The sequence below is a fragment of the Enhydra lutris genome, unplaced genomic scaffold (genome assembly GCF_002288905.1).
Source record: "Enhydra lutris kenyoni isolate GAN:26980312 unplaced genomic scaffold, ASM228890v2 scaffoldscaffold2, whole genome shotgun sequence".
In the NCBI taxonomy this organism is placed as follows: Eukaryota; Metazoa; Chordata; class Mammalia; order Carnivora; family Mustelidae; genus Enhydra; species Enhydra lutris.
The window spans coordinates 29,129,165-29,154,888 of record NW_019154086.1 but is presented as its reverse complement, the minus strand read 5'-3'; the positions used below and the strand labels follow the sequence as shown (position 1 = coordinate 29,154,888).

At 36.1% G+C, this 25,724-nt stretch overlaps 1 protein-coding gene across 4 annotated transcripts in view; it reads left to right on the top strand.

The window, feature by feature from the left end:
- Positions 1-25,724, top strand: part of LOC111149820 (structural maintenance of chromosomes 4) — a 40,331-nt gene continuing 14,607 nt past the window's right edge. The window contains exons 1-14 of one of the 4 annotated variants that reach the window (XM_022507128.1): positions 1-19; positions 131-229; positions 1,382-1,525; positions 2,387-2,565; positions 3,025-3,216; positions 4,746-4,922; positions 11,830-11,994; positions 12,245-12,372; positions 15,567-15,707; positions 16,427-16,577; positions 17,755-17,919; positions 19,851-20,084; positions 21,938-22,123; positions 23,379-23,540. In XM_022507128.1, the coding sequence (XP_022362836.1) occupies positions 1,387-1,525; positions 2,387-2,565; positions 3,025-3,216; positions 4,746-4,922; positions 11,830-11,994; positions 12,245-12,372; positions 15,567-15,707; positions 16,427-16,577; positions 17,755-17,919; positions 19,851-20,084; positions 21,938-22,123; positions 23,379-23,540 (2,019 nt within the window). In that variant the 5' untranslated portion in view covers positions 1-19; positions 131-229; positions 1,382-1,386. Of the gene's footprint in view, positions 20-128; positions 230-996; positions 1,526-2,386; positions 2,566-3,024; positions 3,217-4,745; positions 4,923-11,829; positions 11,995-12,244; positions 12,373-15,566; positions 15,708-16,426; positions 16,578-17,754; positions 17,920-19,850; positions 20,085-21,937; positions 22,124-23,378; positions 23,541-25,724 lie in introns of those variants that run through there. The other 3 variants (XM_022507134.1, XM_022507115.1, XM_022507121.1) reach the window with 3 other exon arrangements.

Here is a 25,724-nt window from a genome sequence, read left to right as displayed (position 1 = left end):
CAGGAGTTCGCGCATGCGTGTAAGCGACCAGAAGATGGCGGTGGTAATCGCCGCATTTTTTTCAAATTAGTGGTTCCCAGAAAGCATTGCGCGCATTTGTAACGAATTTCCGTTCGAGTTTGTATTTTAGGCGCCATTTTCGAGTGAAGGACCCGGAGCCGAAACACCGGTAGAAGCGGGGGTGCTATACAACGGTTTTCAGCTTCGGTGTGCGTGGACTACCCCGCAGGTAAAGTACTTCTTTTCCTGATCAGGCTGTCACACTCTTACTTCCTGCCCCGTCTGCGGGCGCCTGGAAAGTAGAGGCCTTGAGCTGGAACAGCCGAAGTCCGCTCTGGGCTGAGGCTGCCGCCGGGAGATTTCTTTCGCTGTCACCCCTCCCCCCTCGGCCGCCTCCCGGCAGTAGGGACTCCCGCGCGCTTCTCGCGGGCGCCACTTCTCTGAGCTACTTAAGCGTCTCTCGGCGGGGGTGCGGGGGACGCAGACTCTAAGCCTCACGGATCTTTTCTCAGAAATCCTGGTCTCTGTCGGGGAAAGGGCGTCTCCCCTGCCCCGGTCCCCTGACCTTCTCTCTTCTCTCAAGGGACTAATCACCGGGTCTGAACCCTTAGTGGTGACCTTTTGTAGTTTCTTGTCCAACGAGATTCCGCAACGGGCCCCGGAGGGACAGACCCCGCCACCCCAAGATGACTGAGCTGGAGCAGGCGCTGCTTATGTCTGATTTGGAAGTCGAGACAAATCAGTCTCGACCCCAGTCTCCTGCCGCCTTTCCGGGTCGGACGGTGTTGAGGAGACCTGGAAGCCCCGGGCAGTCAACGGCGCCGAGAGCTAAATGGCGGGGAAAGTAGACGGCGAGTCGCCCGTTAGTCTTATTAGCTACTCTAGAAAGAGTTGATAGTCCCCCCGAACCTGAAGCTAGTAGAACTCTTCTCGCAGAGTCTGTGCGCTTGCTTCTCTAACCCCCGCAGCGTGGGAATGTCAGTAAATGCCCGCGTATAGGAATTATTTCGTTAGAAAGTTAAAGGATAAGATTCTTACACCTGTGGGGGAACGGGAGTAGGAGGCATTAAGAAAATAAAAAGAACTTAGGCAGTTCTATCCTTGCTTGACAACCAGGCACGTCTAGGTTTTCCCACTCGCTTCGGACTTAAAATGAATCCCGCCTTTTGGGCACTTGGGTTTTTCGTGCCTTCTTTACCGAGCACCCGCTGGCGTCGAGCGGCGTATTTTAAACTGGGCTCTCGGAAACGGGCAGAGTTTTTCCCCTGAGTGGGACGGGGTGGGGGCTGAACCCATCCGACGCGGGCTCCAGCGGGGAATGTACCGGTACTGTCCTGCGGCTCGGCGGGCTGACTTGCCCCTGGCTCTCCTCCGGCCCCAGCGACCATGCCCCGCAAAGGCACCCAACCTTCCACCGCCCGGCGCAGAAGGGAAGAGCCGCCTCAGTCCCCGGACGGCACCAGCAGCGACGCGGAGCCGGAACCCCCGCCCGGCCGCGCGGGCAGCCCGGCCCCTGCTACCGCAGGTGAGTACCCCACCGCGACTCCCTCGGAAAACGTGCTGGGAGACCAGAGTGGGTCCGCGCCTAACCCGGGACTGACTGGTGTTTGGAGGCGCGGAGGTGAGGGGCTGCGGAGTTGATGTTTGTAGGTCGCGTGTCGGTCCCATAGAGCAGCTCAAGAAAACGATTTGGCAATTTTCAGAGATCAGAGTCTTCGTGCAATTTCGATGTAACGGTGCTAGAGGGGATTGGGGCAAGTACGTGGCTACAGTTATAATTTGTGGCCTTGTATTTCCACGAAAGTCGGAGCTAGTATACAGTTTTTTAGGACAGAATTAACATGATTGCATCTTAAAAGTTGCTTGGCCATAACTTAACTTCCCTGGTCTTAAATTGCCTTTAAAGAGATAATAATTTACTCGAAACTACTGTAGCTTTTGTGAGTACGGGAATTGGGTGACATTAGAAAGCCCCTGTGACAGGGTCGCTGGAGCTCTTGAGTGTGCAAAGTTAAGGTTCCCGGTACTCAGAGATAAGGGGAATAGAGCCTTAGGATTTAACCACCTGTTTAGGTGAGGAGCAGAGAATCACGTTGTTCTGGTTTTCCCAGACCTGCTTTATGTTGTAGCATTTTGACTTCTAAGAGATGTATTTTTGTAGGTTATTTCTGATGGTTATTTCTTTTAAGAATTTTTCTTTATAAAACCAAGCTGAAAGATTTTCATTTCTCCTGAATTTAGGATAATACATTGAAGTGGAAAATACAGATTCCTAGGTTTCATAAATAACATTTCTCCAAAAATTAGCAAGCAGTAGTTCTCCGAACTAATTGCACTAATATAGGCTTTTCCCCCCCTTGCTTTCCCTTTCCTTTGACTGACCTAGAGACACCAAGTGAGGAAATTGATAATAGAAGTTTAGAAGAAATTTTGAATAGCATCCCTCCTCCCCCGCCTCCAGCAATGGCCAATGAAGCTGGAGCTCCTCGGCTTATGATAACTCATATTGTAAACCAGAACTTCAAATCCTATGCTGGGGAAAAAATTCTGGGACCTTTTCATAAGGTATTTGACTGTTTTAAGTAACTATTATAGGGTCATGTGTTTTTATTACAAGATAAATCAATTTTATCATGTTCATCCTGATTGATAACACATGGTATGTTTCCTGTGTTTTTAACAACTGAAAATAATTTTTGTTTATACTGGTTATCTTTGGTACGACTTTAGCTGTTAAGTTTCCCCTCACAGAATAGAATTGGTGAGTTTTTTGTTTGAAGGAAGTATTTTCTCTATTAGAATGAATTTTGTAAAAAGTGAGTTAGAATGAGAATATGGTCTTATTAAAAGTGTTGAAGCTTGTGATAAAGGAGAACATGATGTAAGAAAACAAGTTGAAATGAAACCTTTTAAATGCTTAAGTTTTGCTGCAAGTAAAAAAGGCAAGCAGTTTAAATTAAAATCAGTTGTATGGTATGACCTTTTTAACTTTACTTTAATTTTTTTTCTGTTCTTTTTATGCAGCGCTTTTCCTGTATTATTGGGCCAAATGGCAGTGGCAAATCCAATGTTATTGATTCTATGCTTTTTGTGTTTGGCTATCGAGCACAAAAAATAAGATCTAAAAAACTTTCAGTACTAATACACAATTCTGATGAACACAAGGACATTCAGAGTTGTACTGTAGAGGTTCATTTTCAGAAGATAATTGATAAGGTAAAGGACTTTGGAGTATTTAGTTATTTGCAATTTCAAGTACGGAACATAAGATTTCCATATTGTGCATTTATTATTTTTGGCTTAAATTGGCTTTTTAAAAATCAGCGTATGTTTAAAGCAGAACAGATAATTATTTTATTACCCCCCAGATCTGATTTCATTACCTCCAGACCATATTTTCTTTTTGAGTAGTGGTGGTGGCAGCTGTTACACTTAAAATATTAAAACTTTTAGCCAGGGAAATGAATTATAAGTAGCTCATCGTAGTACTTACCTTTTTAGAATAAAACATTGAGTATAATCCTGAGTGCCATCGAGGCATTCTTTCACTATAAATTTTTGGTTCGTTTTTAAAGTTTTTATTGCTTTCAGATAAATTTCTTAAATTTGAAAATGTTACAGATGCCTAATTTTACCATCTCCATTATTTTAATTCACATTAATGTTATTAGTTGTCTGTAATATGAAAAAACTCTGCTTCAGTTTAAACTATCCTTTATAAATAAAACCACCCTTTTAAAACAGGGAAAAGGCAAACTTAATATGTTTTCTAGAAAAACAATTTTAGGTAAAATATTTAGCTTATTTACATAGTTCTGCTAGTACTCGGTTTTTTTCTTGTCTGTTGAATAGCTAACGTTGGAAATTCATGGCTTAAAACTGACCGGTTGGAACCTAAAAGTATAGAAAACTTCATAGTGAAGTGAGGATGTGACTTGGCTTCTAAGTTTTGTTTTTTAGATTTTTTTTTTTTAATATAACGGACTTTAATAAAATTTACATGATGGCATCTATTTTGTTTCTTAGTGCTTTTCTTTTGTACAATTTAGGTTAGAAAATGATTGCCAGTAAATCAGGTTTGATTTCTTTGCTTATTATAATTATGTTTGATTTGTGTAAATTTTAAAAGCCATAATTTCAGAATGGGAAAGCTTTTAAGGGAGAGCAACTTTTTAATATTAAAGTAGATTTATACTTCATTTTTAAAAATTTGTTTGACTTTTCTAGAAATTGGGGGAATGTAGTGAATTCTTTGCAGTTCTTTATACCTTTCATTAATAGAATATTGTTTACCAAAAAGCGGGGGGATTAAGCCATGTTATGCCATTATTACCTTCCTTTCCTTGGATCATTTCTTGCAGCTTTTTAAAAATGGGACTAGTAATTTAATCTATCAACATGGCTTGATAATTTAGGTGAGTTTGTTTCAGATATGGTGAGATTCTTGTCCCACTTCAGTTGCCCTTTTTCTCAGTCAAATATATTTTGACTTGTTTGGAGGTGGGTTTTTTGTTTTATTTCTGTTTGTTTGGCTTTTTGCTTTTTGAGATCTACGAGTAAGAGATCAAAACTTGGGAGACTATTCTTTGCTCAGATGATTATGTCTTAGAACTATTGCCAGTTTATATGCATGTTGAAGTTTTTAATCCATAGAATTGGTTTGAATATGAAGAGAATGAAATTTGGTGCAGACCTGTGACTTAATACCAACAATTGTTTTCTGGTTTTGTTTTTATGCAAAATAGGAAGGGGATGATTATGAAGTCATTCCTAACAGTAACTTCTATGTATCCAGAACTGCCTACAGAGATAATACTTCTGTCTATCACATAAGTGGGAAAAAGACAACGTTTAAGGATGTTGGAAATCTTCTTCGAAGCCATGGAATTGACCTGGACCATAATAGATTTTTAATCTTGCAGGTAAGTTTATTAAAGACTTAAGAGATTCTCTTCTTTCTTTCTTTCTTTCTTTCTTTCTTTCTTTTTTTTTTTTTTTTCCCCCTCAATAAAGTTTAGAGGGGTGTCCCCCTGTTGGATGAATCCTGTATTATTGAGGCCTTAAAGTACTGTAGCAGCACATCATGGTTTACATACTACAGTCAAGATGCGAATCATTATTTGCTGCTCTAGAAATTTAAGGAAATTCATTCAAAACTATTTTCACCATAAGATGCTTGTTTTATGTTTGGATGGACTGACATACTTGTTCCGCTCTAGCAGCACGTAAATATTGGCGTAGTGAAATAAATATTAAACACCAATATTATTGTGCTGCTTTAGCGTGACAGGGATATAACAGCTATTTATTGTTATTGTTTGTATTTTCCTTTAAGACAATATTTTAAATGAGGTTCATTATCTTTTAATAGTCCTTTACTTTTGTTCTTATTCTTATCTGTACTAATTTTAAATAGCACAAAAATGAACTCTGTACACTTGGTGTTTGACCATTTTACTTCAGTGCCTTACTAATTTTTTTTATTATTATTTTTTTTAACCTTGGCATGGTTAACTAAAAGCTTACCAAGCTGGTTTTTGTTTTGGTTAGAATGGCCTGCTTGAACTACTATATATTGGAAGACAAGAAAATAACTCCTATGTCATTCTGAAGTATCATAACTCTTAAAAGTCTTTTTAGAGGGGTATAAAACTAATACCTGGTGTTAAGTTGAATTTTATTAGAAACCCTGTGTTCTCTGAGTAAAGATATGTTTTACTAGCCTTGCTTGGTAAGAAAAATACCTAATTTCTTTTGTCTTACCTTCAGAAAGTTAATAGTGTAAAACATGGCTTTGTCAGATATATTAATTCCTTTTTGATTTGAAGCTCCTTTCTTTTCCTGTTTTCTATCCAGACCCTCCCAAGAGCATAATTATTAAAACAAAACTATATGGTGATGTAAAATAGCTGCTGGTATTCTTTAATGTCTTATGCTACTGATTTTAAACTAAGTTGGGAATTTTGATTTGGTACTGAAAGTTTCATTAGGATGCCTGAGTGTTCTCAGTCAGTTCCCATTGTTCTAGAATGACTTCTGTTACTATCTTGTGTTACCAGGCATGGTACATTTGTAATACTTCTGTAACCCAGACTTACTTAAAAATGAATATTGGGGGAAATCAGCTGCAGATATATTTCTTAACAGAATTCGTATTTACATAAATATGAAAATAAAGCTGTGTGTATTTGTGTATGTATGTGTGTCTTTAATCAAATTTAACTGTTATATGGACTTTCATATTTTAGGATTTGGTTTGGTTAATTATGGATTATAAGTTAGTTCACTCTATAATACTATATACCATTTTGTAGGAACCTATTCTCGTGTTTATTTTTTGTTTATTATTTGCTGTTTACTGTCATCCTGGGATAATTGGTTAAAATTTTACATCTGTGCCAAGATTCCTCAGAATAAAGTGGACTGCATTTTAACCCCTGTAAGGGTAATTTTTTTTCCTTTGGTGCATCCTCTCTATATAATTCCATAATAAAGGAAGCTAAATAAAGTCATAACTTCCCAAAGAAGTAAATAACAGTAATTTTTTAACTGTCAATTTCGTTAAACATGTACTTCTGAAGTACCTAAGCTTATGCCATTTGTCCTCCTATAATCACAACCTTTTTGTGTCCTTTTAACAAATTATTTAAAACATTTTTAATATCAAGGTAAACTTCCTAAGTGATTTTCCATTTGATTAAGTTGACAGGTAGGAACCTTAGGAATTCACTTGTTAGGAAGAAGAAATAGAGATTGGACTAGGTAAAACTAATGATGCCCTATTTAAAAGTTTGAGGGAGAGTGACAGTGGTTTCTATGGATGTTTAATTCCTTTTCAAAAGTTTAGACTCCTGCAGTAACTTTAAAGCAGTTGAAGGTAAGTAAAAACTATGGCTTTTTTAATTATCTTCTCTCCCATTGAAGATTTCTTTTAATGTGATTTGGGAGGCTGGGAACTTGGAGACAGCATAATATCAAAACATAAGTGCTTAGTTTGAATAAAACATATAGACTGGCCAGTGATCTTGCTAAGTAATCTGAATTAGGTAAAGTGAATATTGATTTTTAAGATTAAACACCATTAAATTTTAGAAGTCCATAACAGTAAAAAAAAAAAAATTTTTTTGCAGTGTTTATATTGATTTAGTAGTTTTTTGAAGTAGGCATTTCTAGTATTTGAATCCATTTTAAATTGCATCAGTTGATTCAAATGAGTACATGATGAGGCTATGTACGAAAATGATATAAAAGATACAGAAATGGTTAAGCCCTGTTTCTTGTCCTTGGATGCACACATGCCTTCAAAAAGTGTTAGATTATAATTGGCCATTATACTTCTCATGTTTGTACATGTCCCCATTTATATTTACCTTAATTTCAAAGCCTTTGTCCCGTTGTAATAACTGTTGGTGCAAATAACTAGGGTTTTGTTAGGTCTCCATAGCATTTCGTGGTAACTATGACTTACAAATGAGATTCAATTGGTTTTAGAACATTTGTTCCAAAGTTAAAAGAATGGTAACCTTAATGCTTTTATGGCAGTTCAAAGTTACACTAATGATTGCTGTCTCAGGAACAGTTTTGTAAACTCCTAAAAGCTACAACTATTAAGGCAATTTTAGTTTTGTCAAAGTTTTCAATTTCCTATACTTCTTGTCTTCATTATTATAAAATCTGAGTTAGAACTTTAAATAAGAACCAAGATTTTTTTCTTATTGTGTAGTAATTTGGAAATAGGTAACTCAGACCTTTGTTAATCCAGTTTATCTCTTGTTCCTTTTTCTTTCCAGTTTATTTTTCCCAAGCCTGGCATGTCATACAAACTATTTTGGTTATAGTCTTAGCTGTAGAAATTAGTCTGTGCTATTTCAAGAGTTTTTTAGCTTTATCAGTTACCCAAAAGTATCTGATACAACAGCCTTAGCTGTGAAAGAAGCTACTCCTAAGCATCCAGAATAGACATCAAGCTGTCTACCTACTAAAGCATTATCCTTTCTATTTATGTATGTATTTTAGGCCGATACTAACCTTGGTGATTTGGTCTGTTGTCCTCTGACGCTGACAAACAGCAAATTAGAATAAAAATTTACTAGCAGAATATAAAGGACAATAATTTATGGTACAGGGGAAAGTAGAGAAAATAAAAAGGTTATCAAGACAATATAAAAATTCAAAGCCCAGGAGTGTCTGGGTGGCTCAGTTGGTTGAGCGTTTCACTCTTGGTTTCTCCTCAGGTCATGATCTCAAGATGGAGAGCTTCAGCCTTGCATCTAGCTCTGTGCTCAGCAGGGATTGTGCTTGTCCCTCTCCCTCCCCCTGTGCTCCAGTGTGTGGGCGCTTGTGATCTCTCAAATAAAATCTTCAAAAATTTTAGAGCCCAGTAAATCGGGGCCATTTAATTTTGATGCAAACATCCATATTTATCATAAGAATCCTTCAAGCCTTTTTAGGAAAAAAAATTTTAATATAGCTCTGGACTTGAGTTTCTTGTGGTTCATACTTGCTAAAATTTGGAATCTATATGAATTAAGAATAAAGAGCATCATACCTATTTCTTAGATTTTTTAACTGTATTTCTATAAAATAGATTATCAAAAATGGTGCAACTGAATCACAATATCCTGATTTGCCACCTACTTTAGTGAGTTAAGTTTTAAGCCCTTGGTTATTATAAGTATTTTTTTGAAATATGTTTGCAATTTCTGTGTTACTCTTAAAAACCATAGTTGGTATTTTACATAGTTGCTTAATGTCTCTGATATAATTTAAATAAAGTTTGTAGTAAAGAACAGCAAAAAAAAAAAAAAAAAAAAGCTTGAAATCTTACTCCGTCTACTGCAGGTATAGAAGCTAGAGATACCTGGAGGCCTGTAGGACTTTGTCTGGCTTCAGATGCTAATATGAGAGCAACTTGAAATTTTTTTAGGTTTTCATGCTGTCATTATTTGTGAGTTAGGGCCTTGATATGGATGGGTGACTTTAAATTTAGGTTGATGCTTTAAAATCATTTCTGAAATGTATGGGCATATAACTTATGCCCTAAGTTAAAACTATATTGTATAATTTCACATGGGATAGGTATGTTTTCAGCATTGGGGGTGGGGAATGGTTTTCCAGGCACGGATTGTGAACTCACAGTATATATGAAATGATGTAAAATGGAAAAAGAAGAAAGCAAATAGTAGCAAGTGGTAAGGCAGGCAAAGGACATCAAGGAACAGAGCCATAAGAAAGGTCCCAGGTTGTCACTGGAGTAGCACAGTAGTTCTAATAAGTCAAATGACAGGTAGGAGGCCTAAATGTTCTAGTAGCCTGTTGAATCAGTAGTACTAATCTAATAATAACTAGCTGGGTAAAAAAGAGTGCCATGTAACAATTTAAAACTGAATGTTTTGTGGCACTTGTAATGGAACCATTTTGATTCATAAATGTCCTTGTCTTACTTTAGCATTTTTATTTTCAACAGACTGCAGCCTTATTAGAATAAAAAAATCGTAGCTATATAGCCATCATTTTAACTGGGGAGGGAAGAACAAGTAACCCAAAAGAAGCTACCACTATGTTCTACTCAAAGTTAGGCAGTCTCCTAATAGCATTATTCCATCTCTTGAGTAATTTTGGCCAGGAAAAGTGTAATGCCTTTAGGAATATTTTTGTCCGTGTAAACTGCTACACTGAGTCGTAACTTCTGGCTATCCGAAAAGTAGCTACTCGAGTAATACCATATGCCCCTTTGTCTAAGATTTAAGTTCTCTTGGCCTAGTTTTTCAGTCATCTTAAAACAGGTGTTCAGATACTCAAATTGAATTAGGCAGTATATTAGATTATCAGATGTCAGATATTTTTTGTTTGTATTATAAACCCAAAAAGAGTACTATCTCAAATTAGTGATTCTCAGCTGGGTGTAGTTTTACATCCCTATCCCCGGGATATTGAGCATTGTCTGGAGACACTGTGGGTTGTTACAGCTGAGGGTGGGGCGGTATGCTACTGGCATCTAGTGTGTAGAGAGGTCAGAGATACTACAAATCATCCTGTAATACCTAGCAAAACTCCCCACAACAAAGAATATCCAGCCCAAAATGTCAGTTGCTGTTGATAAAACCTGCCTCCTTAAAAACTTTGAATAAGACTCTCTGCTTCTTCAAGGGCTGACGTTTGCCTGTTGTAATCCCAAACTTTGGATGTTATTCCAGGTTTAATCCTAAAACTTAAAGCTAATACTGCAAACATATGGAAGGACCTGATGATTGAAAGCAGAATAAAAGGTTTTTTTATAAATATCTACATACTTTAAACACTTAGTTAAAACACTATACATTACTGAAGGTTACAGAGAAATAAAATAACAAGCTCTCTGGATAACATTTTACTTTGTGTTTGATAATAATGTTCTGTTGTGTTAAACTATAGAAAGGTGATAGTGTACAAATATGTTAAAAGTTACGTTTTTCAATGATTAGATTTAAAATGAACTGTTTTTTAAGTTTGTGGGGGGGTGTTGGTATTCGTTGTTTGTTTTTTTGTTTTTAAGTAGACTCCATGCCCAACGTGGGGCTTGAACTCACAGCCCTGAGATTGAGAGTGGCATGCTCTACAGACGAAGCCAGCCAAGTGCCCCAAGTTGCTTTTTTGTGTTTTTGTTTTGTTTTGTTTTGGGTTTTTTTTTTTGTTTTTTTTTTTTTTTTTCTTATTTTTATGCGGGAGCTTTTAGTAAATACGACTTTGTCATTACATTGGCAAGATTTACCCCAGATTTTTGAGATTTATTCATAATACTTTGAATATTTAAATTGAGTAAGTGGTATGCTTTTTATGGGTATTTCTTGATTTTTTTCACCCTTGTTATTTTGCTGAAATAAAGTTGTAGTATATATTTTTTCTACTTGCCTCATCTTCTGTTGTAATAGCACAAGCAGGCTTGTGCTGTGAAGTAAAACAGCAGCATTTTGCCTCAGCATGTTTAGACAAAATTTTCTCCACCATGAAACTAAATGGCTGCCTGGCAATCAGCCTTGAAGGTTACTGATTGTGCATTTTTCTTCTTTTTTCCTTTGTAATTAAATTACATAAATACAAATAATGCTAATCTAAGAATTTTAATTATACTTTAAAGTGGTTATATTAATGATTGCAATTAAGTTTTCCAAATTCATATGTACCATGACCTTTAGTTTTCGGTCATTTGGATATCTTATAGTAAGTAGGTAATTTTCTTTTTTCTTTAATGGTCTTGATTTTAGGAAGTTAGGGCATTAAGTTTGAGATGTCCTTATAAAGTCTAGCGCTTGTTGAGGAACTCAGAACACCAGGTTTATAGAGAAAGTTTAATAATGTACCATCTTGGGACAGGATTCCTACTACAGTTGCGCTATGAAGGATCTTTTTGAAAAATTCATTGTTTCAGAACAAAAGCTCTAATTATGTTATTAACAATTGATAATGTTGCCAAAGTAATTGTAGGTTATGTGAATTTCTTGCTGAGTTTTGCTTCATAGAAAAGTTAATACTTTTATTTATTTTTTTTATTGAATGAACTTTTTAGATAGGGAATCTTTCTTTGGCTCTAATACGTGTATGTGACTGTATATTGTAATTTTGTAAGAGTTTGTGTAAGGGAGTACAAATATATATTACCACCTATGAAAGTGAAAACTCCTAACACCAGTGGAGAAAACATTTTTATTTATATCTTATTAAATCTCATTAAACTACTGACTGACATCATTTAGTTGTTGGTTACTGTTGGGTTTGATTGTTTCTGAACCTCACTTAAGATGATGTGGCTAAACATACACAGTAAGTGTGTAATACAATTTTTTTTTTAAGGGTGAAGTTGAACAAATCGCTATGATGAAACCAAAAGGCCAGACTGAACATGATGAGGGTATGCTTGAATACTTAGAAGATATCATTGGTTGCGGACGGCTAAATGAGCCTATTAAAATCTTGTGTCGGCGAGTTGAAATATTAAATGAACACAGAGGAGAGAAGGTGAGTCTTCTGTAGACTTTTCTTGCAAATCAGACTGTTTATTGAACAGATTTTGTTGAGTCAAATACTAAAGTTAGAATTATTGAAGAAATCTACTGTTTTAGATTGCTCATTTAAATGCCAATAAGAAATCTAAAATTTAGTGTTTTATTAATATAGCTGATGTTTTTGTCCAATGTGGGTATATTTGAAACTGAAGCTATACATATAAAGCATACTTGAATAATCTGTACACATTAAATTTTTATAGTTAAACAGAGTTAAGCTGGTGGAAAAGGAAAAGGATGCCTTAGAAGGAGAGAAAAACATTGCCATTGAATTTCTTACCTTGGAAAATGAAATATTTAGAAAAAAGAACCATGTCTGTCAGTATTACATGTAAGTACATTAATTTATCAGTTCTTATTTCTAACATTAAGCTCTGTCTTTCCTATAGTAGAGAAAAAGATAGGAAAAAAATCCTAAGAACTTTTATGTAATTCATTAAATTAGGGTCTTTTGCCATATTATTAAAGTTGATTATTTTTATTTCATTTTAATTCTAATATTATTATATATTAGTTTCAGGTATACACTGTAGTGATTCAACAATTTTACATTTAGTACTCATAAGTATACTTTTAATCCCCTTAGCCTCTTTGGCTCATCCTGTCACCTACTTTCCCTCTGGGTAACCATCAGTTTGTTCTCTGTAGTTAAGAATCTCTTTTCTTGGTTTGTCTTTCGTTCTTTGTTCCTTTTATTTTTTGAATTCCACATACTCGTGAAATCATGGTATTTGTCTTTCTCTGACTTATTTCACTTAATATTATACTCTCTAGATCCATCCATGTTACAGATGTTAAGATTTCATTCTTTTCTTATGGTTGTGTTTATATACCACATCTTTTTTTTTTTTTTTTTAAGAGTTTGAGAGAGAGTATGTGCAGGGGGGCAGAGGGAGAGGGAGAAACAGACTTCCCCTTCCTTCCCCTCCACCGCAGGGAGCCCAGCACAGTCTCAATCCCAGGACCCTAGGTTTATGACCTGAGCCCAAGGCAGACGTTTAACCAACTGTACCACCCAGGCATCCTGTACCACATCTTCTTTATCCGTTCATCTTTTGGTGGACATTTGGGCTATTTTCATAGTCTGGCTATTGTAAATGCTGTAGTAAACATAGGGGTGCCTGTTTCTTTTCAAATTAGTGTTTTCATATACTTTGGATAAATTCTAGTAGTGGAATAACTGAATCATATAGTGATTCTATTTTTTACTTTCTTTCCCCATATTTGGGAAGTTTTCAGCATTATTTCTTCAGATAAAATTTCTGCCCCCATTTCTTTCTTCTCCTGAGATCCCTGTAATGTGAATGTTATTATGCTTGATGGTGTTGCTGAGTTCCCACTCCGCATTTTTATTTTTTTCTCCTTTTCAACTTGATTGCTTTCCATTACCCTGTCCTCCAGGTCACTGATCCATTCTTCTGTTTTCTTCTGTTCTATTTATTCCTTCTAGTGTATTTTTAATATGAGTTGTTGAGTTCATCTCTGGTTGGTGGTTTTCTATGTTTTTTGTTTCTTTGTTGAGTGTCTCAATGAGGTCCTCCACTCATAAGTCCAGTTAGGATCTTTATGACCATTACTTTATCTATCAGGCATATTGCTTATCTCTATTTTGTTAGGTCTCTTGCGATTTTTGTCCTGTTCTTTCATTTGGGACATAATTTCTGTGTTTTCTCATTTTGTCCAACTCTGGTTTTCTGTGTGTTAGGAAAGTCAGTCTCCTGCTCTTGAAAGTAGTGGCTTCATGAAGAGGTGCTATACTGCCCTGCATTGCAGTGTTTTCTGTTCACCAGAACTTGCCACTGCAAGAATATCTGTTATGTGTGTGTTGCATGTGCCCCACTGATGTGGCTAAGCTACATTTGCCTTCAGTGTTGTCTGCAATAGTCTCTCTGCCTTTTGGGCAAGTTTGTTCCCTCTCTTGTTAGTGAGCTAGTCTGGGGCCACTTTGAGCTTGAGTTTAATCAGACTAGGCATTTGCCAGAGATACAATAGTGCGGAACTACAGGACACTTTCCCTGTTTTCCCTTGAGAAGCTTCCATTGGTAAGCAGGGTCTGCAGCCAGACCAGGTGTCTACTCCCAGCCCACTGCTGGGGTTTAGTCGGTCTTCCCCTCTCCCCAGGGCAGGTGTCGCTTTGGAGCAGTTCTGGTTCCTGTCTGTGCTGCTTGCACATTGCCAGGCTTATGGCACCACTTTGGGTGGGCTCTGGCCAAGGGCATTTTATTAGAGGGGGCAGGATTTCAGGAGAATTGGGGGAGGGTGCAAGCTCTTAGCAAGATAAGTGGAGAGTATTGGCATTGCCCTTGTTCATGCAGCTATCAGTGTATCTAGGCTGGGTGATAGAGGAAGGAAATGGCTCCTGCTAGCTCCTTTGTTTCTGGAAGAGTCTTCCAAAGCTGTCTGCCCTTCCATTCCAGCACTTGCTCTGAGATTAGTAAATAAATTTCTTTCACATAAACCCCAGTTTTCAAACCGCTGCTTCTATGCTCTATCTCCATCTGGCTTTTTGTGCGGTCTCTTTAAGGGTCAGGTTTCCGTATCCTCTCACCCCTCCTCTCTGCCTGCTGATATTTGAAGTTAAGATGTGACACCCCACTGATTATCAGAACTGTCATAATTAGGGCCCCCTAGTTTTCAAAGCCAAATGTTATAGGGATTCCTCTTCCCCATGCCTGGGATTCTTGATTTGTCTGTTTCCCTCCCCTTTTTTATGCTCGTGGCATCCCTCCCTCCCAAGAACGGTGCTTTGGGTCTCTGTAGTCCCAAGCCTGTCTCCGCCTTTCCTACTATTTTCAGTGTGGCTGGCCTCTTTACATGTAGCTCTGGAGAGTGTTCTGCCAGTCTTCATTTTCTGGGTTTAAACTGATGTGGGTGTTACCTATTGTATCCTTGGGATGAGGTGAACTTAGGACCTTCCTACTGTCCTACCTTTCCCTGAAGTCCTCAAAGTTGACTTTAAAGAATCCTACTTTTACTTGGGAGATGGGTTCACCAGTGTTTGCTAACATACTTAATAATTCTACATATGTATTCTCTATAATTCATAATAATATATATAATATATATATTATAGTATAATATTATATAATATATTTCATGTAATAGCCAGCCTAATTGTGTCTATATGGAACCTATTTTGTCCTTAATTCTAGCTTTGACCCTCAGGTCTATCCTCCAGTGCTCCCTGTCTCTCCCCCTCCCCTAGCCCTAAGTAATGGTAAATTGACTGCAGGTAAGAATACTTTAGACACAGGGTGCTTGGGTGGCTCAGTCAGATAAGTGTCTGCCTTCTGCTCATGTCCTGATCCCAGGGACCTGGGATGGAGGCCCACGTTAGGCTCCCTGCTCAGTAGGGAGTCTTCCCCTCCCCCCGCTCATTTTTTTTCTCTCTCTCTCTCCTTCAAATAAAATCTTTAAAAAAAAAAAAAAAAGAATACTTTAAAAACAACTGGTTTTATCAGAAGTAGTTACACAATTTTAGAAATGGCATTTTAGGTTCTCTGATTTTTTTTTTTTTCTTTCCAGTTACGATCTGCAAAAACGAATTGCTGAAATGGAAACTCAAAAGGAAAAAATTCATGAAGATACCAGAGAAATTAATGAGAAGAGCAGTATACTGTCAAATGAAATGAAAGCTAAGAATAAAGCTGTAAAAGATGTAGAGAAGTAATAATCTTTTGGAAAATGTTAAAAGTATTTGGGTTGAATTCTTGTTTTTAAGTGTGTGTTCATACATAATCTTACTGCCAGCACATAAGTGTAATGCTTTTGCCAGCATATAAAATGGTTTCCTTTTCCAAACAGAAAATAAACTTAATTGCCTTGCATCCAATTGATTATTACAAATTGAATGTCCAGCACTGGTATTAAAATAGCAGAGGATGCTGCCCCCTAGTGGCAGAACACAACTCAAACCATCACAGCAAAAACAAGCATTTCATCTGACACGTTAGTTGTCTGAAGAATAAACAGTCCACTAATCTAGTTGAGGTAGAATAAGGTTACTGTAGATAGATTTTTTTTTTTTTAAGTTTTATCATGATCTTTCTCTGTTGGTATTTGGTAACACCAGTATCTCTTACCCATGTGATTTTTTTTTTCCTTTAAAATGAACTTCACTTAAGTTTATGGTTAACTCTTTCTATACCTTGACATAGTCACTGGAAAATGTATTTCCTATCTAGCTTAGAAGGGCAAAGCAGCTCTCATAATCACATCTTAATGGCTCAAATTTAGTGGGAAGTGCAGTTTGAAAATGGATTGCTATAGAATCTTCCACCTCGTATGAGTCTGGACATGTTTACAGTAGCAGTGTCTCAGCAGAGCATATAACATGGCTTTAAATGAATATCCAAAATAGTGACCTAATTCTCTTTCCTTGCTAGGAAACTGAATAAAATAACAAAATTTATTGAAGAAAACAAAGAAAAATTTACACAGCTGGATTTGGAAGATGTTCAAGTTCAGGAAAAATTAAAACATGCTTCAAGTAAAGCCAAGAAACTGGAGAAACAACTTCAGAAAGACAAAGAAAAGGTAGGTTTTCAAAGAATCTGAATATCAGATCTAATTTTCAATATTTTTCATAGATGTACCAGTCCTTATTTTTAAGAAAATGAGTTGGGATTCTGAATAATAACTGTTTCAGGATTTTTTTTCTCTAAAAGTAAATCATAGCATTCATTGGCTTTGAGTTTTAGAGCTTTTTTTTCTGTGGCATACACTATTAGGGAAATAGTTACCAAAATAGCAGTTCTGTTTGGTCACAAAATGGTTTTCTTTTTCTTAGGGTAACGGTTTAAAGAGATGTTTTTGTTATATATTTTGGACTTCTAAAAATATTACCTGCCTCCAACAAAAATCAAGTTGAGAAAATCAGAGTAAGCATTCCCTCTTGAAAAGAAGAAAAGGGAAAGCTCAAAATCTACAAGGAGCTGAGTAGCTGTTCTAAGACTTTAAAAACAATGAAGTTTGAAGCAGTTTCCTAGGAGTCCCTAATAATCAGTTGTATTTGTATTTTTCCAAATAAATTTGTTTACAAAATATTTTATGCTCAGCATGAGAATAACTCTTGGGTGAATCACTGTTTGAGGGTTATCATTTTGGGAAATACTGAACTGCTACTGGGTAATCAGGATAAACAAAAACATGGATTTGAGAGTAACCCTTAAATTACAACTAAGCCAGTTGTAACTTAGAGAAGTATTAGCTTTTGGTCATATGTCAGTAAATGGTTATTACCAAAAGGTATTAATGGAATAAGGTATTAGTCCTACATGGTAACTTTGGAAGGGTATCATGAAAGATTTTAAGATTTCAGGGAGGCCAAGGGTATAAAAGTAGTCTGTGGTAAATTGCAATATTTTGTGAGGGACAGTCTGGGAATTCCATATAGTCTGAGTGTATTAATTGGTGAAAAAGGGTAGTTACAGCCTGAAAATGGAGCCGAAGGAAGAAAGACCTGATGGCCAGCTAGGGAGGATTTTCTTCCTTAACAAATGAGGAATTCATAGAATTAGCTTTTCTATTAAACTGAGAGCACAGAAATGCAATAAATGGTTAAAGTATTTGCTAAAGCTAACTAATTCAAGTCTGATTTACAGAGGAAACCACAAAGACTTAGAGGACCCTGAGAAATAGTTTTAAATAAGTCAAATATTGATGATATTAGTCTAAAGGCATATGCTCCAATAAGTTTATTTTACCATCTTAGGTTGAAGAATTTAAAAGTATACCTGCCAAGAGTGAAAAGATCATAACTGAAACAACAGCTCGAAACAGTGCTCTAGAGAAGGAAAAAGAGAAAGAAGAAGACAAATTAAAAGAAGTTATGGATAGCCTTAAACAGGAAACACAGGGGCTTCAGAAGGAAAAAGAGGTAAGATTCTTTATCAGTTGGTATTTATTTTGGTGACTTTTTTTTAACTTAATGTTTTTGCATAATAATAAAAACTGAACTGCTGGAATAATTTTGGACTTCTAATATCTAATGTTTCTAAAAACAGCCTAGACTCTTTTCCCTTTTTGTTTTCTACTTTCCCATTTTTAAAAAAGTTAACTAAATGAGTATTTATGGTGATGGCAAGAAATGTGTGATGTCAAATACTATGTTATTATATGTCATTCTTTTAAGTTTGTTAATTTCGTCAGATAGTCTTTTTCTTTTAAGTTATCAAGAAAATAATTTAATAGGTTAATACCTATAAAAATATGGAAACACACTAACCACAGGTTGATACTTACCTTTTTTTTTGTCCTGTAACTCTTGCATAATAGTTTAAAACCATGGCTCTTGAGTCAGTTCTTGGTTGAAATCCTACTTCATTCATTTATTATCTCTGATCTTGCATGGGTTATGTCTCCCAAGTGCTCTTCTCAGAATGGAAGAAAATACCATCTTGTGAATCTTAGTGAAAATAAAATGTACATATTCTCACATAAAGTACCTAGAAATAATAAACGTTGGCTATTTTGCACCTTATTAATGAGAGTGAGGTGGTCATATTGGTATCTTATCTGCCCAACAAGAGTATAAAGCACAGAGTTTAGCTATCTTTGTTTATATTCACAACCTTTGACAAAACTGAGTAGAAATTAGTAATTGAGTTGAATTGACTTACGTTATATAAGTAAATTCATATAGATATGTAAGGCTTACATACATAAGTTATAGACTTATGTACAAACTTTATATATCTCTGTAAAGTTTTCTTGGATTTTGTGTTGTTTTTTTTTTTAATTAAAGATTTAGTAGATTCTGTTTTAGAATAGAGGCGTGTTCTAATGCTGCACTACAAACTTTTACAAGTAGGATGCCCAAGTGTTAAAATGGCAATAGATAATGCAATAGCTTTTATGATACGTTATGGATACAGATTTTCACATTTGCTCATCTAGTGCATATTGAGTATTTCTCTGTGTCTTGGCACCCTGGGTTAATGACAAAGCCAGGACATACATCCAAGTTTCTTCATTTCTCAACATAATATAGTAGCTGAAAACAGAGGTTCTACCATTTAAGACTGATTGTACGACTTGGAGCAAAGTATTTAAACTGACCTCATTTTCCTCAAAATGAGCATTGATAGTACCTCATAAAATCATTATGTTAGAGAATTCATACATAACATTCAGAATAGGCCTAGAACATCATGAGCAGTGTGTGTATATGTTAGTGTTCATGATTTTCACCATCAAACATTTAAACTGATGATCTGATGACTTTGCACATAACCCCTGGTCGTGGGCCTATTCCCTTATGTGTGAAAGGGAAGGATTGAGCTTTTAGGGCCTTTCATTTGCCATTATTCTAATATATAGATTTCTACACAGTCAACTATAGTAGCCCATAATTTCTGCTCACTTGTCAAATAACTGGTATTGAGGATTACCCTGCCTACCCTCTAAAATTTACAAAGATTCTCAATATAAATATACTTGAGGAAACTTTCTGCTCAATAGTCCTTATACCTTACCATTTCAGATAAAGTAGTGTAGAAAGACCATGGATCTAGAGTTTAGACTTGGGTTTTTCTTTGGACCACTCTTGTTTTGTTGTTTTAATCTCCAAAATGAGCATATTTACATCTAGTCCATTAAGCCCTTGTGAAATTAGTTGGGAAGAGACTTTATGTATAGTGAACATTGGCCACTAGGCAAAAACTACTAGTCTAATTCCAATTGTAAAAATTATTTTTTTGTATTATGTTTATAGACTCTCTAAAGGCGAAGTCAACATGTATGGTTTCCATTTCAGCTTAGCTTTGAAAATGTATTTCAGATTTAATGGAGTCCATCATATTTTAACAGAGTCGAGAGAAAGAACTTATGGGTTTCAGCAAATTGGTAAATGAAGCACGTTCAAAGATGGATGTTGCCCAATCAGAACTTGATATCTATCTCAGTCGTCATAATACTGCAGTGTCTCAATTAAGTAAGGCCAAGGAAGCTCTAATTACAGCTTCTGAGACTCTCAAAGAGAGGAAAGCTGCAATCAGAGAAATAGAAGCAAGACTCCCTCAGTCTGAACTGGAATTAAAGGAGGTAAATCTTCGCTTCTGTATTTCATCTGAAATATTTATCAACCCTTGTTATCAATTCATACATTATATATATTTTTCCTAATTTAAACATCTGAAGTGACTGATACATTTAGATTTACCTTTTTCATTTAGTGTAATCTTCCCCAAAAGAATGGAGTTAGTTGTGAATTGAGTCTATCAAGGAACTATATTCTCCCCAGAAGTGTCAAACAGTAGATAACACTGCCACTGCCACCATTATTTCCCACATAAATAAAAGGAAGTTTGTGTTTCCCTACATCTAAATGTAGACAACTTATGCAGGGGTAAATGAAAAACCTAAATAGATGGTTTCTATATTCATTCTTACATATATTTTAGTATATTTCTTCTGATTTTGAACTTAAGGATATAGTTTTGTTGTCATTGTTGGGACTGCATACTGTTTTAAACAAATTAAGATATCTAACTTAGCTCTTTATTAGGTTCCCCTCCTTATCCTTGAGTGAATTAGGTCTCTAAGGAATTTCACAGCTTTAATTTGGAGACCCTCATTGGGTAAGATGGCAATAGAAAATGCTGTTTGAAGTTAAATTATACTGAAAACCTTTTTATTTTAGTAAATGTACACCATTTGGTCATCAGGGAATTTCATGGCCAGTTAGAATTAAAATGTAAAATTATATCCAGTGACCACTTCTGTCTTGTTGGTGATTCATTTTATTTGGGCATAAATTATATTTGTAACTTGAGCTTTTACTTGATACCATGACTAATAATCGTGGTAATATTTTAAAGCCGGGAGATAGGGAGAATATCAGGAAAAAAGTGGCTGCTCTAACTTAAGAGATTGAGAAATAGAGTTTGGGGTTTTGTATCCATGTGTATGGTTCATCTTGTTGGCAGCCTGACATTTTTGTATAGCAGTACTATTCATTTACCATGTTCCCTTTCAAAACTGCATTTTGGGGGCAGTTGGGTCGGCTCAGTCAGTTGGGCATCCAACTCTTGGTTTCATCTCAGTTGTGATCTCATGGATCATGGCATAGAACCCCAAGTGGGAGGGGGGAGATCCACACTCAGCAGGCAGTCTGCTTGAAGATTCTCTCCCTCTGTCCCCCCCCCCCCCCCCCCGACCCCACCATTCATGGGAACATGTTCTCCCTCTCTAAAATAAGCTTTTTTAAAAGGGCTATGGTTTAAAAAAGAAAAAAAATACATGTATAATAAATATAAATATCTGTCATTATTTAGAATGCAAAGCACAGTATAACCATAGTCCTGTCCACTAACCTGTTTTCTGGGTCCTGTACCAAGGTCCATTTTTAATTAGTGTGGACATTAAGAATTAAGATACACTGGGGTACCTGGGTGGCTCAGTCGGTTAAGTCTGCCTTCAGCTCAGGTCATGATCCTGGAATTCCAGGACTGAGTCCCACATTGGGCTGTCTGCTCAGCAGGGAGTCTGCCTCTCCCTCTGACCCTCCCCTTTCTCATGGTTTCTCTCTCACTCTCAAATATATAAAATCATTTTTTAAAATGTTAAAGAATTAAGACACACTTTTGCCTAGCTATGTGGTGCCAAGCTGGGATTTCCATAGCCATAGCTCAACTCATTCTGTCAGTCAGTGTACTACCAGAACCATACTACACTTATGTTCCTTATTATTGACTCAAATAATTTTATGTTCCTTTAAAATAGAAAACTCATCCATATTTTCAAACCTAGCCTCCACGGTTGCAAGATGGAAGTTTAGTTCTGGTTCAAGTGTTTATTATTGGTCTTTCCTTTTTTTTATGAGGCATTGCAGCTAATTCTGTGCTATGGTTGGGCATATGCTTCTAGGATTCATTTTCTTCACTTTACACTTTTAGAAAGAAAAAGAACTTCAAAAACTTACACAAGAAGAAATAAAATTAAAAAGTTTGGTTCGTGATCTCTTTCAAAAAGTTGAAGAAGCAAAGAGTTCCTTAGCAATGAATCGAAGTAGGGGGAAAGTCCTTGATGCAATAATTCAAGAAAAGAAATCTGGCAGGATTCCAGGAATATATGGAAGATTGGTAAAGTAGATTTATTTGGCAATGACTATATATTTTTCTTAAAGACATTATAAATAATTTTCTTCCTTTGACTTAAAGAACTGTAATACTAAGTTATTGTACATGAAATAACATTTATTTTAGTTTTAAAAGACATTGATTTTTAAACACTTTGCTCTTCAGGCTTGATAAAATTCTTTGTAGTATGGATTATCTCATGGGTTATGGGTATGGATTAAAAGTAAGTTTTCTTTTTTAGTTTCAGATAACTATCATTTTCTTAACCAAGGAAAAAACTAGGTGGTTGTGATAAGGAAATTTAACAAAACCACTTCATTCTTTTTTTAAAAAAACAAGAATTTGATAAATTTTGTGTTTTATACCATTTTACTGAAGGTTGTGGCTAGAATGTAGGGAAATCAACAAGGGGTAATAGAAACCCAAGACTAGCAGTAGTGGAGACCATTACTGCCCCTGAACTTGAAGAGGGAAGGAACTATAGTCATGGCTAGAGGCTGACAGGAGGGAAAGGGGGAAATACTTCATTCCCTTTCATCTCTACCATGCCATCTCGAGCTGATAACCTCACATTCTCTAAAGCTAGAGAACTAAGGGTACCAGTTAGTGCAGTTCCTGAGTCAACCTCGCAGAGAAGGAAGCAGAAAAAGAATGATTGATGAGGGCAAATGAAAATTACCCACCGTGGTTACTTCTATGTCTTTATGTCAGATGACTTCCACCTTATTTTGTTGGGAGATAATCTGATTCTATTCTTTTGCTCTCATGGAAAAATCTAGTCTGTGGATGCTGCTTAATGGCTGATTAATAGATATGTAGACAAATGTGTTTCATCAGGACTTAAATAATCTTAGCTGGCTTTCAGTAATTAAAATTTTTATTTTTAATTTTTAGATTTTTAGAATTTTAGAATTTATTTTGCTTATACCATAGTACTTTTAAGGTTGAAAGATTTTAAAATCTTCACATTATTTTCATGCAATAAACAGTTCTTCTCATTTGTGTTCATTAAAAATTCAAATTCTGCATATCTAAATTTTTTTGAAGGTACATTAAAAACTAATCATTGATTTTGCAGAAGGGGAAGGTTGAGAAGAACACATATATTTCATTGTGTATCCTTTTTATATTATTTATACCATACATAAGTAGTTTTTCAACTAAAAGTAATGAAAGGTCTGTAGAAATTGTGATGATCCTGTGCCTAATTTCTTACTGATTATGCATTGATTTTTTTTCCCTTCCTTTTAATTATTAGGGGGATTTAGGAGCAATTGATGAAAAATATGATGTTGCTATTTCCTCCTGTTGTCATGCATTAGACTACATTGTTGTTGATTCTATTGATACAGCCCAGGATTGTGTGAACTTCCTTAAAAGACAAAATATTGGAGTTGCAACCTTTATAGGTTTGGATAAGGTGGGTATTCATAATAAGCTACCTATAATTACCTGTAATTTAATTTTAAAGTGAAAACTACTTTTTGGTTTTTGAACCCTAGTTTTCTTTATAGTTATTTAGTGAACACCTGATATGTTTTGAGGATTATTTTAGGCCCTAGGGACATATGGTTATAGGAAAAAACCTTGTAATGCCTCCCCTGAAGGAATATATATTCCAATATTAGAGTGACTGGTAGCTCTTTTTAACTTCCATTGTCAGTAACTACTTTAAAAAAAAACAAAACCAAAAACGTTTTATGGAGATAAAATTCACATATCATAAAATTTACCAATTTAAAGTATAGAGTTCAGTTGGTTTTCGTATACTTACAAGGTTGTTAAACCATGACCACTAATTCCAGGATATTTTCCTCTCTCCAAAAAAAAAAACTACTCATTCATAGTTACCCACCCCCAAAACTTAAAATCTGCTTTTTTATTTACCTGTTCTGGGCGTTTTGTATAAATGGAATCATTCAATATATAGGTTTTTGTGTGTGGTTTAGTTTAGGTTTTCAAAATTTATCCATGTTGTAGGATACATCAACAGTTCGTTCCTTTTTATTGCCAAGCTGTTCTAGTCTGTGGATGTGCCACCTTTTGTTTATCCATTCATCAATGATGAACATTTGTGTTTTTTCCATGTTTTGACTGTATGGGTAATGTTGCCATGAACGTTCATATGCAGATTTTTGTGCAGACCCATGTTGTTAGCTCTCTTTGGTAAATACCTAGGATTAGAATTGCTGGGTTGTTAACTGTTTAACTTTTTGAGGAACTGACAGATTTTCCCACTGCTGCTGTACCATGTACTACCCATAATGTATAAAGCTTTCAGTTTATTTAATAGTCTCTATACTCTGTGTGAAGCCCAAACATGGGGCTTGAACTCCTGACTCGGAGATCAAAACCTGAACTGAGAGCAAGAATTGAACACTTAACTGACTGCGCCACCCAGTCACCCCTCTCTTTGTGGTTTTGATTTGCATTTCCTGATTGCTTAATGTTGAGTAATTTTTCATGTGCTTATTATTTTTTCATGTGCTTATTTATCTTCTTTGGGGAACGATTCAGATCCTTTGCCCATTTGTTCACTGGTATATTTGTCTTACTAAGTTGTAAGAGTCTTTTTTCTGTATTTTGGGTCCAAATCTCTTGTCAGATGTGTGATTTGCAAAGCTTTTCTCCCATTCTGTAGGTTGTCTTCACTTTCTTGATGGTTTCTTCTGAATTATAGTTTTTAAAAATTTTGATAAATTTTTTTTTAAGATTTTATGTATTTATTTGACAGAGATCACAAGTAGGCAGAGAGGCAGGCAGAAGGGAAGCAGGCTCCCTGCTGAGCAGAGAGCCCGATGTGGGGTTCGATCCCAGGACCCTGAGATCATGACCTGAGCTGAAGGCAGAGGCATTAACCCACTGAGCCACCCAGGCACCCCAAATTTTGATAAATTTTTAATATGGTTTCTTGTGTTTTGTGTGTCATATCTAAAACTACTACATAATCCAAAGGCATGGTGGTTGACCTTCTGTTTTCTTCTGTGAGTTTTGTAGCTTTAGTTTTTACATTTAGGTTTTTTATCCATGTTAATTTTATAATACTGTGTTAAAGGGTCTAACTCTACTCTTGTATGTGGATGTCCAGTTGTTCCAGCACCATTTGTTGGAAAGACTATTCTTTCCCCATTGAATTTACTTGACATCCTTGTCAAAAATCTACTGACCATAAATGTAAGGGTTTATTTTTGGACTCTTCATTTATCTGTAAGTCTGTCCTTGCATTAAGACCACACTGTCTTAATTACTATAGTTTTGTAAAAAAGTTTGAAATCGGGAGTCCTCTAATTTTGTTCCTTTGTTTTGTGTGGTTTTTTTTTTTTTTTTTTTTTTAAGATTTTATTTATTTGAGAGAGAGAGAGCATGAGAGGGGAGGTCAGAGGGAGAAGCAGACTCCCCACGGAGCTGGGAGCCTGATGTGGGACATGATCTGGGATCATGACCTGAGCGGAAGGCAGTCACTCAACCAACTGAGCCACCCAGGCACCCCTTTGTTTCTTTCTTAAGTAGGCTCCACCTCCAGCGTGGAGCCCAGTGCAAGGCTAGAACTCACAACTCTGATATCAAGAGTCGGATTCTTAACTGACTGAGCCTCCCAGGCACC